The sequence below is a fragment of the Camelus dromedarius genome, chromosome 17, assembly GCF_036321535.1.
Source record: "Camelus dromedarius isolate mCamDro1 chromosome 17, mCamDro1.pat, whole genome shotgun sequence".
NCBI classification, from domain to species: domain Eukaryota; kingdom Metazoa; phylum Chordata; class Mammalia; order Artiodactyla; family Camelidae; genus Camelus; species Camelus dromedarius.
In genome coordinates this window covers 23,713,938-23,728,928 of record NC_087452.1, presented here as the reverse complement: position 1 = coordinate 23,728,928, position 14,991 = coordinate 23,713,938, and the positions used below count along the sequence as shown (strand labels likewise).

The following is a 14,991-nucleotide window of genomic DNA, read 5'->3' as shown; positions in this document are numbered from 1 at the left end:
GCTCCCCCAATTTTCCTTACGCTTATGCTCTTTCCTTGCACCCCTACCCCTTGCAAAATAGCCCCCAAGCTATTTTCTTTATGACCTCAGTGGGGGTTCATTCCCTTTCACCTGCACTCTCATAACTCTTTCTTATGTTCAAATACATTTGTACATCGGTAAACATTTAAAGTCATTTTTCTTAGGTGCGTGTTGCTCAGACATGATCAGTGGAAAACATCTTTTCTTTCTTTTTTTTTTTTTTTTTTTTTTTTGCTTTTCTCTCCCCATACTTTTCCTATGGTATCCTTACAATTCTCAGCCTGTGTAGGTTCCTTAATAAATGTCAGTGAATCAATAGGTATTTATTGAATGGTTGTTATGTCCCCGGTCCTGTTCTCGGTGCTGGGGGGTGGGGGGCAGTGCTGATTAAATGCGTATGTGGGCTGAATACGGAAAAATCACATTTCCCAGAATGTTAGTGTTGGGAAGTCTTGGGTATTCAAAGTTCTGGTTTTACAAAGGAGGATACTGAGGCTCAGGAAGGTCATCTGACTTGCCAAGGTCACTCAGCAAGTTAGTGGCAGAGTTACGAGTTCTGACTTCTAGTCTAGTACTTGCCTATTTCATATCAGGCCACCTACATATTGCTAAGGTATCTGTGGTCTGACATTTTATCATCATTAAGGTATTGACATCTTGGCCAATCTGGGAAAAGATATTATTTTAAAAATACTTTTTTTCATGTGGATATCTCAGGCAGAGAGAGATAGTGTGTTTTGAGAAATGAGAAACCCACATTTTTCAGAGTGTTCATTAATTCAGAGTCATCTTGACCTGGAATGGGGAACTGTGAACAGCAGATTCCTTGTGCCTGGGAGCATTTAAGTACAGATGGAGAGATGATCTCTCAAGGAAAGAGTGGTCCAGAGGGCTGTCTACACTTGGCAAGCTTTGGGTTGGATGCTTTCTAAGTTTTCTTCCACATAGAAGCCAGGATGACTCGACTAGCATCAAACCAACTCCCAAGAGCTGGTACATAAGTTGTCTATCTGCTAGGTAGGACCACAAGCTCATACTCAGGGCTGCCGGGAAGGTTGTGAACAAGCTTGGCGTGGGTGGTGGCCCTGTGACGTGTCCTGATGGATACCCCCATGGGGGCTACGGGCTCCAACCAGGGCCTGGCCTGAGGAGGCTGGTTATCTTCAGCTGTGATTGGGAGCTATGGGATGGCATTTTCCACCCATGCAGAGAGATTCAAATTGTGACCATAATCTGGTTTCCTGGAAGCAGAGATGCAGCTTCCTTCTCCTCTCCTCACAGAGACAGAAGGTCATCTTTCCAGAGAAAAGCAGCAGTGAGATCTTAAGCCATTTCTCCCTCCCTAATCACATAACTTCAACTGTATCAAACCCAAATGATGATGGCATCTGTTTTCTTTTACAGGACCATATTTTGAAAGAAGAAGATCTGAAGAATAAAGAATATTTAAACCTCGTTTTTAGCAACTTCAATCTCCTGGTACCATTTTCTTGTCAGAGTTCTGTTTTCTTTAACATGTTAAATATTCTATTGACTCTTGAACAATGCAGGGGTTGGTGGTGGGGGGGGGCCACAGACCCCCGTGCAGTTGAAAATCCACATGTAAATTTATATTTAGCCCTTGGCTCTGTGGTTCCTCCTTATCCTTAGCTGCATATCTGTGGATTCAGCCAGTCTCTGACCATGTAGCACTGTAATACTTATTACTGAAAAAATCCACGTGCAAGTGGACCTGTGCCGTTCAAACCTGCATTGTTCAAGGGTCAACTGTCCTGGTTTTTCTGCAAGCAAATCTGGCAGTGCATTTCTCAGTCATGTTACCTATTATCAGGTGCCTGTAAGAACCACTTTCGAAAAGTGGAAGAGCAGAACTATTCGAGGATACTAAGTGTTTGAGAGAAAGTCTGTGCTGTGTATTGGAGAGTCATGTTGCAACATTCGAGAAGATTAAGCAAATTCAATCTCTTTATCTAGTCAGCATCTTACTTTTGAGTAAGCTTGATGAAAAACATTCCAAAAAGATCATACTTTACTTAGAAAAAAAAAAAATCTCTGCTTCTTGATCAACCCTCTACCTAGCGATCAGATGGACGTTCATACTTTGTTTCTCTTTGCACAGTAGGAAGTATTTAGACTCATTCCTCTTAGCACATAAGCATGTTCCCAATTTTTTTATACCCTTCATTTTGTGCCGGCTATTCTGCAGATCTGTCCCATAGCATCCACGTTCTGTGTGCAAGTCAGTTAATAACATGTATGTGATCTCAAAGAATTTTAACTTAGCTTATGTTTTCGTTGGCACTTTCTCCAATACCTCCACCTACTCTGAAAAGCACGAACTGTTTAGCATGATTTAAACAGACCACAGTCCTGTTCACGAGCCAACAGCACAGTTTGGGACAGCGAAAAGCTACTTAAAGAAAAACACATTCCCACAAAACATTCTCAGGTTATTATTCACAACTATTAATCCTTCGCTAATTTTCAGATCTTTAAATGACTGATCCAAGTATTCAAATTTTATTTTTTCACTCATGAAAAAAACTTACGTATACTTGATCAGTCAGAAGTAAAGGTGGAATCAAAACCATTTTCACAATTGGAAGTCTTAGTCTAAATCATTCCCAGACTAAGACTTCCAATTGTGAAAATGGTTTTGATTCCACCTTTACTTCTGACTGATCAAGTATACGTAATGCTTCAAAAAGGAATAGCACTCATTGGCTTGTTTCTGAAGAAGGTAACAGGTTATAAGATGACTTTAGGGACATCATCACAGAGCTCCATGACAATTCTCAGACACTGAGTAGAGACGTTCTTAAAGATGTTTTACAGAGGAGAAGACAATTACAGAGGTTCAAACCCTTGCCTTCCGGCTAGAAAATGAAGAACTTGGCCCTAACTCTAGGGCCCTGTAAGAAACAGCGAAGGGTGCTTATCACTTCCTCCCATGTGTGTTGGTGGTATCAGCCTCCACATTTAAATTCAAGTAAGAAAATGCTATTTTAAGACCATAGCTATTTTCAAAATGTGAATATTACTCATTTTAACCTTTTCCTTTTTCACAACTGTTCTGCACAGTACCACTGCCTTGATGAGAGTGAGCATTTAAAGAAACACAGTCACTCGTTAATGCTTTATCATTAAGGGTCCCAGTTTTATCCTCGTGAGTGAAAAGTCAGCAGGGCCATTTTAATAGAATGTTATAAACCTGAGAATAACAAGCTAAAATTTAGATTTCTTGGTACTTGCAAACGAAGAGCCGTTGCCTATTAACCTGCTTTTGGTACGTAAGCCAAGAAACCTCTTTTGTGGCTCAGATGTGGAAGGAGCGTGATGGGCTGTCTTATTCGATGTAATATTAGAAAGAGGGTCTCAATTCAGAAAACTGTGTAAAGACAGGCCCAAGTCAAGGCTTCCAAACTGAGAAAAATCTCTTGAATATTTGTTCCGAAAGTGCCTGAAACTGTGCTGTGCATACCCCAATTTGCTCCATCCTACAAATGGAAAGGGCCAGAAGGAATAAAATGGTTTTCTTACAGGAAAAAAAAAAAAAAAAAAGAATCTAACAGGGCAAAGCGATGATCAGGCTTTAGTGAAGTTTTTCAAACCATACCAGAAAATGCTCTCCATTTGGGAGTTCTCTACTTCTCCAGAAAAGGGGAGTCTGAGGCTGACCCTCGGCAGCCTTGAGTGACGGCCCTCCTCCTTGCAGGGGGATGGAGGTGGCAGTAAATCTGCCACACATTTGAAATGGAATCTATTTGCCATGCAATCGTGGAAATCGCCACATTCACAACCTAGGGGATTTCCTGTAATTGGCCCTACAGGATAGATACTTCATTAAAAAAAATGAGTGATGTGGTCAAGTACATTTAGGAAACTCCGGGGTGGGCACAAACGAGTTTCTGTATTACTTGATTCTCAGAGTTTTGAATTATCCTGGGATGCTTTGCGGAGATGGGTACTGGGGTGGGGGGTGGCAAAGGCAGAGTGGGATATATAGAGTGTCTTAAACGTATCTGGCCACAGAGTCCTTTCTCTGAGGAGTGTCTCAAAAGCTTAGACCAGGAAATGACAAACTCTGGCCCAGAGGCCAGTTTCCCGTTTTTGTCAATCAAGTTTTATGGGAACACAGCCACACTTGTTCATTTACCTCTTGTCTATCGCCGCTTTGTGCTACGCTGCAGAGTTGAGAGTTGACAGAAATCACGAAGCTTGAACAGGCTAAACGTTGACTACCTGGCCTTTTACAGAAAAAAGTTTGCTGACCCTTTGCCTAGACCCCTATGGAACGCACTTTGGGAAACATTAATCCCTAGGAACAAAACCCCTGGAATAAGACACACAGTACAAACATCACAGCCAGGTTTATACCCCGTATTGCTTATTTATCTTGTATAATAAAACCAAGATTCCACTGCAGAAAACATTTCTCAACCTCTCCCCCACTCCCCTCTTTGGACAAGGAGGCCATGACCATCACAGGTGGAAGGAAGTACGGTGTTTGCTCTCTGTCCATGTTAACAATGAAAACCGTAAGACACCATTAATCCATTTCTGCATGACTCTCCAGCCATTGGGACCCAAACTCCGATGGTATCAAAAGAGGTTTCCTTACTTGACTGGTTCCCATGACTCCCGCTCAAAGCCCCTGTGAATGGATTGTGCTATGGAGGACTCCATCAAATCCACATATCTAACCACAAGTGGGGCAAACAGGTCTTGCAGGTGTTTGTGAAATTTTCCATTGCACAGATTATCTAGAAGAGATAAGCAAAAGCTTGGTAAGAATCCACAGTTGCTTCATCAGTGAACTACGTACACAACAGAGAGGACTGTCTTCTACATTAAATATATTGCTTCTAAAAAAAAAAAAAAAAAAGCCAAAAAGGAGGAGGAGGAGGGAGAGGATGAGGAGGGGGAGAAAGAGAAGAAGAAGAAAAAAGTACAAGAACAGTATCAAAGCTCACGCTTAAATCTGCATGGAAGCAAAACGAAATTCAAACCTTTTTTTCCCATTTGTATCACTCTCCTAAAAAGGAAAAAAACAGAACAAAACCAATTCTCCCTTAAAAAAACAACAAAAGCAGCAACAATTGAGACTTTTTTTTTTAGGTGTTCTTTGCACCTGCTCCCTTTCTTCCCCTTCAGATACCGGGAAGAAAGAACATTCTGTCCCCCTCCCTTTCTTCATCCCTCTCCCCAGGGAGATGAGTCTCTTTTATGGCCATGTGTTCCCAGAAGATACATTGAAAGGCTTGGGCTGTTACTTAGCTAGAAATTGTTTTTCATCTAGGAAGCATCTTTTGATAAAAATTCAAAATGGGTAGAGGTTAAGTCAATCCGCTTGTTCGAGAGCAAATAAAACACACAGGCCTGGGTACCACCTTCTCACTGCTCTCGGGTTCTTCTGCCTCGTCAAGAAAGGGCCCCCCGCAACAGGACACTTATTGGAAAAAAGGGCATGTTCATCAGCTGTAAGTTTTTTTTTTTTTTCTTTTCTGATGCTATTTGATTTTCAGTAGGAAAGCTAATATACAATCATTGGGAAAAACCTGCACATTTGTATGAAAAAAATTAAGTTGCTTATCTCTTTGATAACCTGTTCCTTTCAAGTAGCCTGTATGAACAATCGTATTTTCACTACACTATCTGCCTACAAATATTTAAATTACGTTATATGCATAAAATGGACTCATACAATAGTATTATTTACTAACTTGCTTCTCACACTGTCTTTCTGTTGTCAGTACATGAATTTTATTTTAAGAGCATCATTGTAAAGGCTGCATGGTAGTCTAGCCATTTGTTACAAATGATGTTAAAAAAAATTCATATTTAAAAAGATCGATCTACTTGTGAGAGTATATTTCTAGAGACCTTGACTTTGAAGGAAGTTACAGGATTTTGTTATGAGACTGCATGTATAACTGAGATCCAGCCTCGAAAGTAGTTTGAAATTTGAAGATGTTAAAGGTTTTAATAAATATAACCCAGTTTCTCCATCACCTGTAAGTTTTTTGCTTTTAAAGTAATCTGAAAACTGTGAAGAGCTGTGCCCAGCCTTTTGTCTGCCGAGGGGGATGTTCTGGCCATCTGTTTACCTGCACACTACTTGGGAAAGTCAAACAGTCAAAGATGATACTTACAATCGGTACGGAGAAAGTCATTCAGGAGCTGAAACAGTGGAAAACTGTCCCACGTGTCTGGGGGCTGCACCTCTAATGCGGCGTCCATGTCCACGGCAAAGAGAGAGAGGAACGTCTCGGCGTGCTCCACCATCAAGTCTGACCACCACGCGAAGGCCTTTGAAATTTGGCAGAGAAACAACAGACCAAGAGGCGATGAGCATCCATCTCTGACCTCAGACGTGAAGTCAAGCCCTCGCTGTTCAAGACTCATTGTGCATCCAGCAGGGTTTGGTCATTTTATTGTAAAGAGAACAGCATTTTTGGATACAATTGGGCCTCGATGTGTCCCAAGGCGATGCTTTTCATGACTCCAGATCTGCCTTAGAAAGTCCTTTTTCTGACCCACCGGTCAGAGGACACAGCTGGAGAAATGACAGGCGTGGAACTTCTGTTCAATTTACAATAACTCAGTATGTTTGGAGTCATGCTCTTTATCACTCGTGTTGGCTAGTTCTTGCTCTAAGGTATTAGAATTTGGGAGTTTCTTCACTGTGTTTATGGGTTTTCTGCTGGTCTAACTTGAAAATTGGCAATTATTATTTACTTATCTCTATGCATCTGGGGCTTAATTGTCTGCGGTCTCACACAAGCTCAGCGACTCATGTTTCCCTACACGATGGAAATGTTACTCCTATTTCAGACCAAGGCGAAGGCAACCATGGTTGCAATTGTCGCAACACTTTGGAGTTGGAGTTTCTTGCAGCAGGGAGCCTCTGGTTTTGCATCCTGTTTGTAGGAAAGCTCAGGCTGAAGCTAGGAGACACTCAGTAAGAGTAGGACTTACTTTTCTGAGGGTTGGACACATATGTACATTGAAAACCAAAAATATCAGTGAAGTAACTCATTTTCATGCACGTGGGTCCTTGGAAATCACTGTGCAGGGTCTCAGAGGTGACATTCACATCGGATGGGCCAGATGTGAATGCAATTCAAAGGCATGCATGCATGTTGACTAGTCAGTTCTGGCAGGGAGCATGCAGAATGAGTGGCGGTGTCAACAGGCCCTTTTTATTTTTTATTTTTTGCTGATTTCAAAGAGAGCAGAAAAACAAAAAACAAATTGCCAGCTCCATCTTGTCCCCCGCCTCCCCACCCAATGCCGTAAAGTATTTACACGGGAAACACTTTCCGGAGCATTCACCGAAAGAAAAAAAAAAAAAAAAGAAAAAAAAAAAAAAAGAAAAAGAAAAAGAAAGAAAAAAAGAAAAGAAAAGAAAAAAAAGATGGGAAGGCATTTGGAAACATGAAAGATGATTATGGAAATAATTCCATAAATGAGGGAGTTTGCTCAATGGACAAGCTCTTCTGTGATCTATTAGTTATTGGGGGATATTCTAACAGCCACCAGGAGGCAGAATAGGGGTCCACCTCTCTTCTTTCATGAGACTTCATTTTACTTACTTCTCCTTTATCAACAGGTGGCTGGTTTGCAAATTAAATGGAAAAAATCAAGTCATGGACCATTCTGCAAGGTCAGCTTGGCTGGAAATAGACACCTGCTGTTTCCGTTCTAATTTACAGTAAAACCTCACTGATTCAGAGTGATAGGAGAAGAGAGATGCTGGTCCACTAGCAGAAAACAACCTAAACTGCTGCGCTTTCTAAAAAAAGAGAAATATAATTTTGCTGCTTTCCAGTGCAGTTCGTACTTGGGCACCAAAGAAAAAGGTATTCATTGGTTATCATATAAATGTACTATAAACATAAAAAAAATTTTTTTTTAAACTTCTAATAGGCATAGATAAGTTGGCCTCTAAGTTGAAATCAAGGAGATGGAAGCTTTCATTTCATGGATCTTGGGATGGAACTGGGAAGAAGAGACTTCAGAATTTCTAGAGAACGTTGAAATCCCATCAAACATCTCACTTAAGAGAAATTAAAAGAGCCTGATCTGCAACTGAATTGTCACCAATTACAAGTACTTGGGTCTGAATCAATGAGGTTTTACTGTGTAGTTTTACCCCCTGGGGACGAGCGCCCTGGGGTTTGGGGCTTGCTCCGTGATCTGGCTAAATCTGGCAGAGAAAGAAACCGTCCATCCACCCCCAGAGCTCTTAGCCGTGTCACTCAGGGCAGGGTCCTTCCGAACATTAAAACTTGCTGGAGTTCCACTTGCAGCCCCTGACCCCAACCCTACATGGAGGGCTGACTCTCCTGAGTCCTGCTGCACGATATTTGCGAAATTCACACCAATATTGGCTGGTACTCATTCTTTAGTTATTTGATCCATTTTACATCTTCAGGGTGAGTCCAAGAAAACAGTTACTGGGGAGACTGAACTGCCTTCCCAGACACAATTTTGCTCCAGGATGACAGGAAAAAAGAAAGAAACAAAAACAAAAAACAGACACAAAATGAAACAAAACAAAACAAAACAAAACAAAACAAAACAAAACAAAACAGCTAATCCTAAATGCCTGAAATTAAACATTTCTCAGCCCAACCTCATACCTGGCTCTTAACAGCTTTATTGGGAAAGTTGCAAACCAGAGGCCATTAGAAGCACTCATTTCTGCCACCTACAGAAAACTCAGTCCCTTGTTAGAATTTGATAAATTATTGAGCAATGATCTAAGTTGCTGCATTAATAGTCATACAGGTAGGCAGCCCTACGAAGAACACTGACTACGGTGATATGAAATATCACCACTGATGTCTGGTAGAGAAACTCAGGTGAAGTCCTAGCGAAGGAAGAGACTTTAAATAGGGGGTTATCGGAGAAATGAAGTCCAAATTTATTTTTCTGCACCCAAGGTAATTCTTTCAGAACCTCATAATCAAAAGTGGCTCTCTGAGAAGGAGAAAAAGATTCTGGCAAGGGCAGTAACCATCAAAAAGCCACTATCATCATTTTAATCAAATGAACAGTCTGTGTGTCTGGGTTGGGCCAGGCCAAGCTTCAAAATAAAATCACCACCACCACAATTATATGCATTTATTTTATCCTTGCTCATATAGGTGAATGCTATTCTTGCACATGAGTTAACTCAACGTTTACGGGCGTCTAACGTCTTCGGAAATCTTTTCCAAACACGAGGAGCTGTATTTTGGCTTCTAAATACTTACCCAGGGCTTCTCATTATTTAAAGGCAAAGGCGTATGCTTTTGGAGCACAGTCAACCACGTGGAACACACTGTATATTTGGTACACAAACTACATGTATATATGTACCCCTCTGTGTACCACAATACATATATACATATACATACGTATACATAGAGAGAGAGATTGGCAAAGTGAAGCAACGGGACGTGAAGGCATAATTCCTTGTGTGCGTGCGTGCGTGTGCGTGTGTGTGTGTGTGCATAACTCAGGCTCTAAGAGAATTAAGCTGTAATTGAGAGAGACGTGAGACAACTGTGTATGTGTCTATATGACGTAGTCTTAGCTGGTGGGAATTTTTTTCTCCTGCAACATTGCATGACTTTATATTGGACTTAAAAATGGTTTTAAGGATTATTATTATTATATTATATTAATTATATTATATTATATTATATTATATTATATTATATTATATTACATTATAATTATAATCATTATTATTATTGTCAGGGAGGCAATTCTCCTCGTCACTTTTATTTGCATGGTGCCACCAAACAGCATGACTGCACAGCCAAGATCCACGCTGAGGATGGAGTGATTTTCTAGAGTTTCTTGAGCACCCAGAGAAGATGGCAGTGAGGACGGGCCAGCAGAGAAAAACATTTCATACTTCATCCTTTCGGGAGGAAAACCTCGTCCTCAGTGTGTCAAGGCCAGTTCTACTTCTTTGCTTGCAGCCCCAGGGGCCCTTCACCCGGCTTTCCCCTGGAATCAGCTGGGCCATTTAAAAAATTACCAATCTTCGGCCCCTTCCTAAGAGATTCCAATTCATTGAGCTGGGGTGACATCGGGGCATCAGGAAAACTGAGGAAATACCTTCTTTGGAATAATTTTTAAAAGCTTCCCAGGTGGTTGCAGTCTGTACGTGAGCGCTGAGAACCAGGGGTGGTGACTTTCTGGACCACTCTACCTGGAAACCAGCCCAACCTCCTTTCAGCATATCCTGACTGTGTCATTTGCTTGGTACCATCCACGTACGTTTTGTCCCTCTTTAGGATGACATGCTTATGTATTTTGCTTCCTTAGCAATTTGTTCCTAGTAAGACAAGAGCCAAGCTTTGCCGAGTGCTCACTGCGTATCGAGCCTAACCCCAGATGCATTATTATTGGCCTTCCATCCTAACAACCATCTGTGGTGCAGTCTGACTGTCTCCAATTTATGGAGTAAAAGAGGTTAAGTAACTAGGTTGAGGTCACAAAGCAAGAAACAGGCCAAGCTGGACTTCAAAGTCAACCCAGAGCCAGAACTCCTGGCCACGCTGCATTCTACTGCCTCGAGGCCAAGCCTGCCTGTGCCTCCTTGTCCAACAAGAAGGCGCTGAGGTAGCTTCCCCAGCACTCAGCAGATGGGTAGTTTTTGACTGATTAAGTAACGAGGTCTTGTGATTGGGTGAGACGACTAATTCAAGAAACAATCCTGTACATTTTTGTCAAAGCAAACTGGGTGTCTGAATCCCAACGTGTGCTGAAGTTTTCATCCCTAACTTCTAAAGCCAGCAAATGAGAACAGAAGTGAATTTATTTCCACTCTATTTTGAATTGGTAAGATTAGAACATTTTTGTGATGATGGTTACAAAGGTACTTTAAGATGGTGATTAGGACTTAGTGAAAAAAGGGATTTTTTTTTTGAAAAGTGAAAAAAATACCTTCTTTGGAATATCAGCTTTGCTTTGGTACCTCTTGTGAGTAATTTGGAAAAATATCCACCCTTTCTTGGCCTGCAGTGCCTTCAGAAAATAACTTGAAAACAAGTACATGTATCACTTTTCTTCTTCCACTATTCACTTAAGGAACAACTAACTATAAATGAGGGAAACCATCTTCTTTGTACCCATATCTTCAAAAATTTGGCCTGGCATCTTGGGAAAAGCCTCAACCACAAATTGAGGGAGGGCTGGCCAGACCCCTCCATGCGTCTGGAGACGACGGTGTGGACACCCAGAAAAGAACACACTTACCATCACTTGAACCCCAGATGCCCTCAACCTGAAAAGAACATTGTAGACGAGAGAGTAGGAAAAAAAAAATTCTAGCCCACTTAACGTCATGTTTGAAGGTGAGTCCTATGTTGCTACGGTTGGAGGGTGTTGATTTTGGCCCCTCTTCTCACTCCTGGCTGTGCGTCTGCTGGGTGCTGTAGGAGCCGGCTACACCTGCCGCAAGGGGTCCTCACCCCTGGCTCAGAGGGCTTTCGGGGACATGGTGCTTCTTTGGCACTCTCTCTCTATATAAATACTGTATATATGATTCACATACAGACAGCTGTAGAGGAAGATTAGTGTCACTCTGGCTAGCGACGGGTTACCATGGTCGGTACTCCATCTGCTGCGATCAGGGGAAGTACAGACGGACATAGGAGCCACGACAGGCTAAGGGGACGGAATCAAGGCAGGTAGGAGGCGTGTGTTGGGATGTAACTGCAGTCGTTGGTAGGTATACCAGTTGCTTCATGCACGCACAAGAGAATCACCCCCGTTTTCCCCTGCCGTGGAGGGCCACCCATTCATTTCACAAGCAGTCCACTGGACATCGCTGTTACATTCCTCGGGTCAGTGTTAGGAAGCAGGAGCACCGGGAGGAGTCCCCATTAGAAGACATGGTACCGGAAGGGCATGCACAGACTACGACAGCAGGGGGCTGACTCATTCGTTTCGGTCACATACCTCTTTGCCCTGCCACGATCAGCCAAGATTGAACGGAACAGTAGAGAAACAGGGAGGAAATTTAAATATGCAATCAGGCATTAGTCGTGACGACTGGCTTTACGGTGTGTTATATACTATTTAACTATACTGCCAATTCTCATTTAGTCCTGGGAATGATCATTTTAGGTGTCTCTGAAATTACTTTTATTGAAGGCTCCCCCCTCCTTTTCTCCCCTCTTGCTGTAAGTGTGATTGGAGAGGAAGAGTGAGAATTCGTTTTCCAAAAGGCGATTTTAAAAGAGGATTTTCAATCTCTCCGTCTTGAAACAAGCAGTGATTTAACAGTTTGATCATAATGAAAACGTGGAACCTTTTCTTGGAAGGGTTGGGTTGTTTAAGTCCGTACAGGTTTGGGATTTAGTTAGCCCTGAAATCCCTCGGTTTATAATTATGATCAAAATAATCATTTTGACAGTGGTTGAGGAAAAAAGTAAGCTATATCTAGATGTAGGCTGGAGAATCAACAAGTTGAACAACACAGAGTAACTAGGTTCTGTCACTGCGTTTGGCATCCCAGGAACAAAGGACAACTCCAGTGCAGGCAGGACTAAAGTTACGGAGATAAATTCAAGAAGATGGCTCTCAATCCACACACCAAATAAAATAAATCAAAACAACAGTGGTGGCAACAGAAACAACCACAGAAGACCAAAAAGTATTTCATGTATTCCGGACAATAACCATATGTTGCCTGAATAACCATCTTGAAAACATACTCACCTCTGGCTGGTTGCTAGGAACATCTGAAAACTTACGCTGAAACGTACAACAATGCAACCCCTCTATGGTTGTTTTAAACAACCTTCCGAAGGCTCCTGCTCGAAAAGCTTCCACTTTCGTTCTCTTTCCAAGGCCAGTTAAAAGAAAATGGGTGTTAAAGCATCTCTCTCACAAGGTCACTGGTAGAATCAGGTCTGCGCCCTCAGCTAAGGGACACCAAGGGACATCGCCCTCCACGCCCGCTTACCTCCGCGTGGTGTTCCTCGTTCTGTTGGAGAACTTCAATGACTAGCTCAGCAAGGCGTATTGTGTCTTCCAGCTTTTTGGCAGGAGTGATTAACCGGCCTACATTTTCTGTAGTACAAGAATGTGTGTTACAATTCAGCGAAAGCGTCAGGCTGGTTTTTGCGGCCACTAGAACTAGTGGATAAGAAATTCCACATGGTTACCAGTTTCTTAAAAAGTTTCATGCAGATGTTTAGTGCCACATAATTAATAGTGAGCAAACCATAAAGCCATTTTATTATGATGATGATCGCCATCGTTTATAATAATACGGATTAAGAAAAAGCAGTGCTCCAGCTTCAGACGTGCTTAGTAAGCTGTATAAAGACTATGACAGCCCGTTTCAAATTTAGCGACATTTGTACACATGTTCTTTAAAGACAGCATAAACGTACTATCTTGTATCACTCTCTAGACAGTGTCCGTGCTACCGGAAGTGGGAAGATGTAACGGAAGCTTGGTCTTGATTGCTGCTACTTTTGTTTCCTGGATTTGTCCCTAAATATTTGATACTTCAGAAGTGTTTTTCATCATAGGTCTGCATGTTTCATAGGTATTGGAATGTTTATTAAAAAAAAGGAGACTCAAAGGTCTGGCTGTTTTAAGTTGTCCAGGGAGGAGGCTGAAAATTAATGGACTTTCTGAGCCATCAGGGAGGAGGCAGGATAGAATTATGAAGAGTGTTGGCTGCAGATTACTGGACAAAGTGCTCTGTGCCACTGGTTGGTACAGCTGACATGTTGTCACCTAACTGATGCACCCCAGGTTTTTGTTTTAGTTTCTATTGCATTGAAGGGGCTTTTATCTGACTCAAGAACAAACTGAACTCTGGTTTCTGTTGTATTCTTTATGGAGCTAAATTCCTGAAGGTTTGGCAATGTCATTATGTTACCAAAATTATAATTTTTTTTTCCTGGGGTGGGGGGCAACAGTAGTATTTGAAACGTAAAAGTTTTCTTAGCCAATGAAATGGCCTGAATTCAGTCTAAACTCACAGGAGAACGTGTATTTCATGCTTAGACCCCTCCAGACTTTGACGCCTCAGAGTCATTCAGAGCCCATGGTGGGTAACAGTAATAAGGGTCCTTTAGCCCGATTCCATAGGGAGGTATACACATGCATAGAAGCATGGCTAAAACTTATTTTCATCTCTTTATCTGAAGCAGATATGCTTTGGTTTCAGGATTTTTTCTTGCTAGAGAAGGTCACTCAATACTTCACAGGGAGGGCTGGTTTCTTGTCGTTGGTTTAATTTTTGTGTATGTATGTGTGTCGGGGAGTAAACAAAATTGTAGGAGATCGCTAACTAAAAAAACAAACAGCTCCTCATAATTGTCCCCTTGTGTGTTTGTTAAACAGGGGACGAACACGTCAGATGACTCATAATTTAGTATCTGATAACAAAAAATAAATTCAGTGCAACATTATCCAGAGTGGTCCAGCCAGTGGATCCTAAGAGTGATGGATAGAACTGGATAAGATTATTGAGGTGTTGAAAGTCTCACTCTACCAAGGCTTGATGACTGGGGTGAAAAATGGGCTTTCTGGACTCAGGCCAATGGAATGCTCCATTGTCTCTGCCAGCCTTGAGGGGGTGGGAAATGTGACTGGGTTCCAGGTTAGGACATGAAGGCGGGATCCACAGGGGAACAAATCAGCAGATTAGGCAGAGAATATCCAACACTCAAAGTAAGGGGATGTGCAGAGCTTAGGGGCTGACAGCTCATTGGCTGGTCCAGAGTGATCAATATTTGGAGAAAGAATGAGTGACAAGATTGATTTCTGTGCTTCTGGGGTACCTGGTCTGATTATAATTTCATCAATGAACTAACAGAATTTCATGAGTAGCCTTTCAGGCATTTCTACAAACATACTGTGTATATATGTTGGGGTAATATGTGTAGAATGAGGTATTTGCATTTTGATAGTAAATATGCAGAAGCTACTAGTTTTTGGTTA

The 14,991-nt window shown here is 41.8% G+C and overlaps 1 protein-coding gene across 8 annotated transcripts in view; it reads right to left on the bottom strand.

Moving 5' to 3' along the window:
- CADPS (calcium dependent secretion activator) overlaps positions 1 to 14,991 on the bottom strand; it is a 418,935-nt gene that overhangs the window by 87,952 nt on the left and 315,992 nt on the right. For all 8 annotated transcript variants that reach the window (XM_064496352.1, XM_064496353.1, XM_064496354.1 and 5 more), the window contains 3 exons: positions 12,995 to 13,101; positions 6,174 to 6,330; positions 4,643 to 4,784 (listed from right to left, as the gene is read on the bottom strand). In XM_064496352.1, the coding sequence (XP_064352422.1) occupies positions 4,643 to 4,784; positions 6,174 to 6,330; positions 12,995 to 13,101 (406 nt within the window). The remainder of the gene's footprint in view (positions 1 to 4,642; positions 4,785 to 6,173; positions 6,331 to 12,994; positions 13,102 to 14,991) is intronic.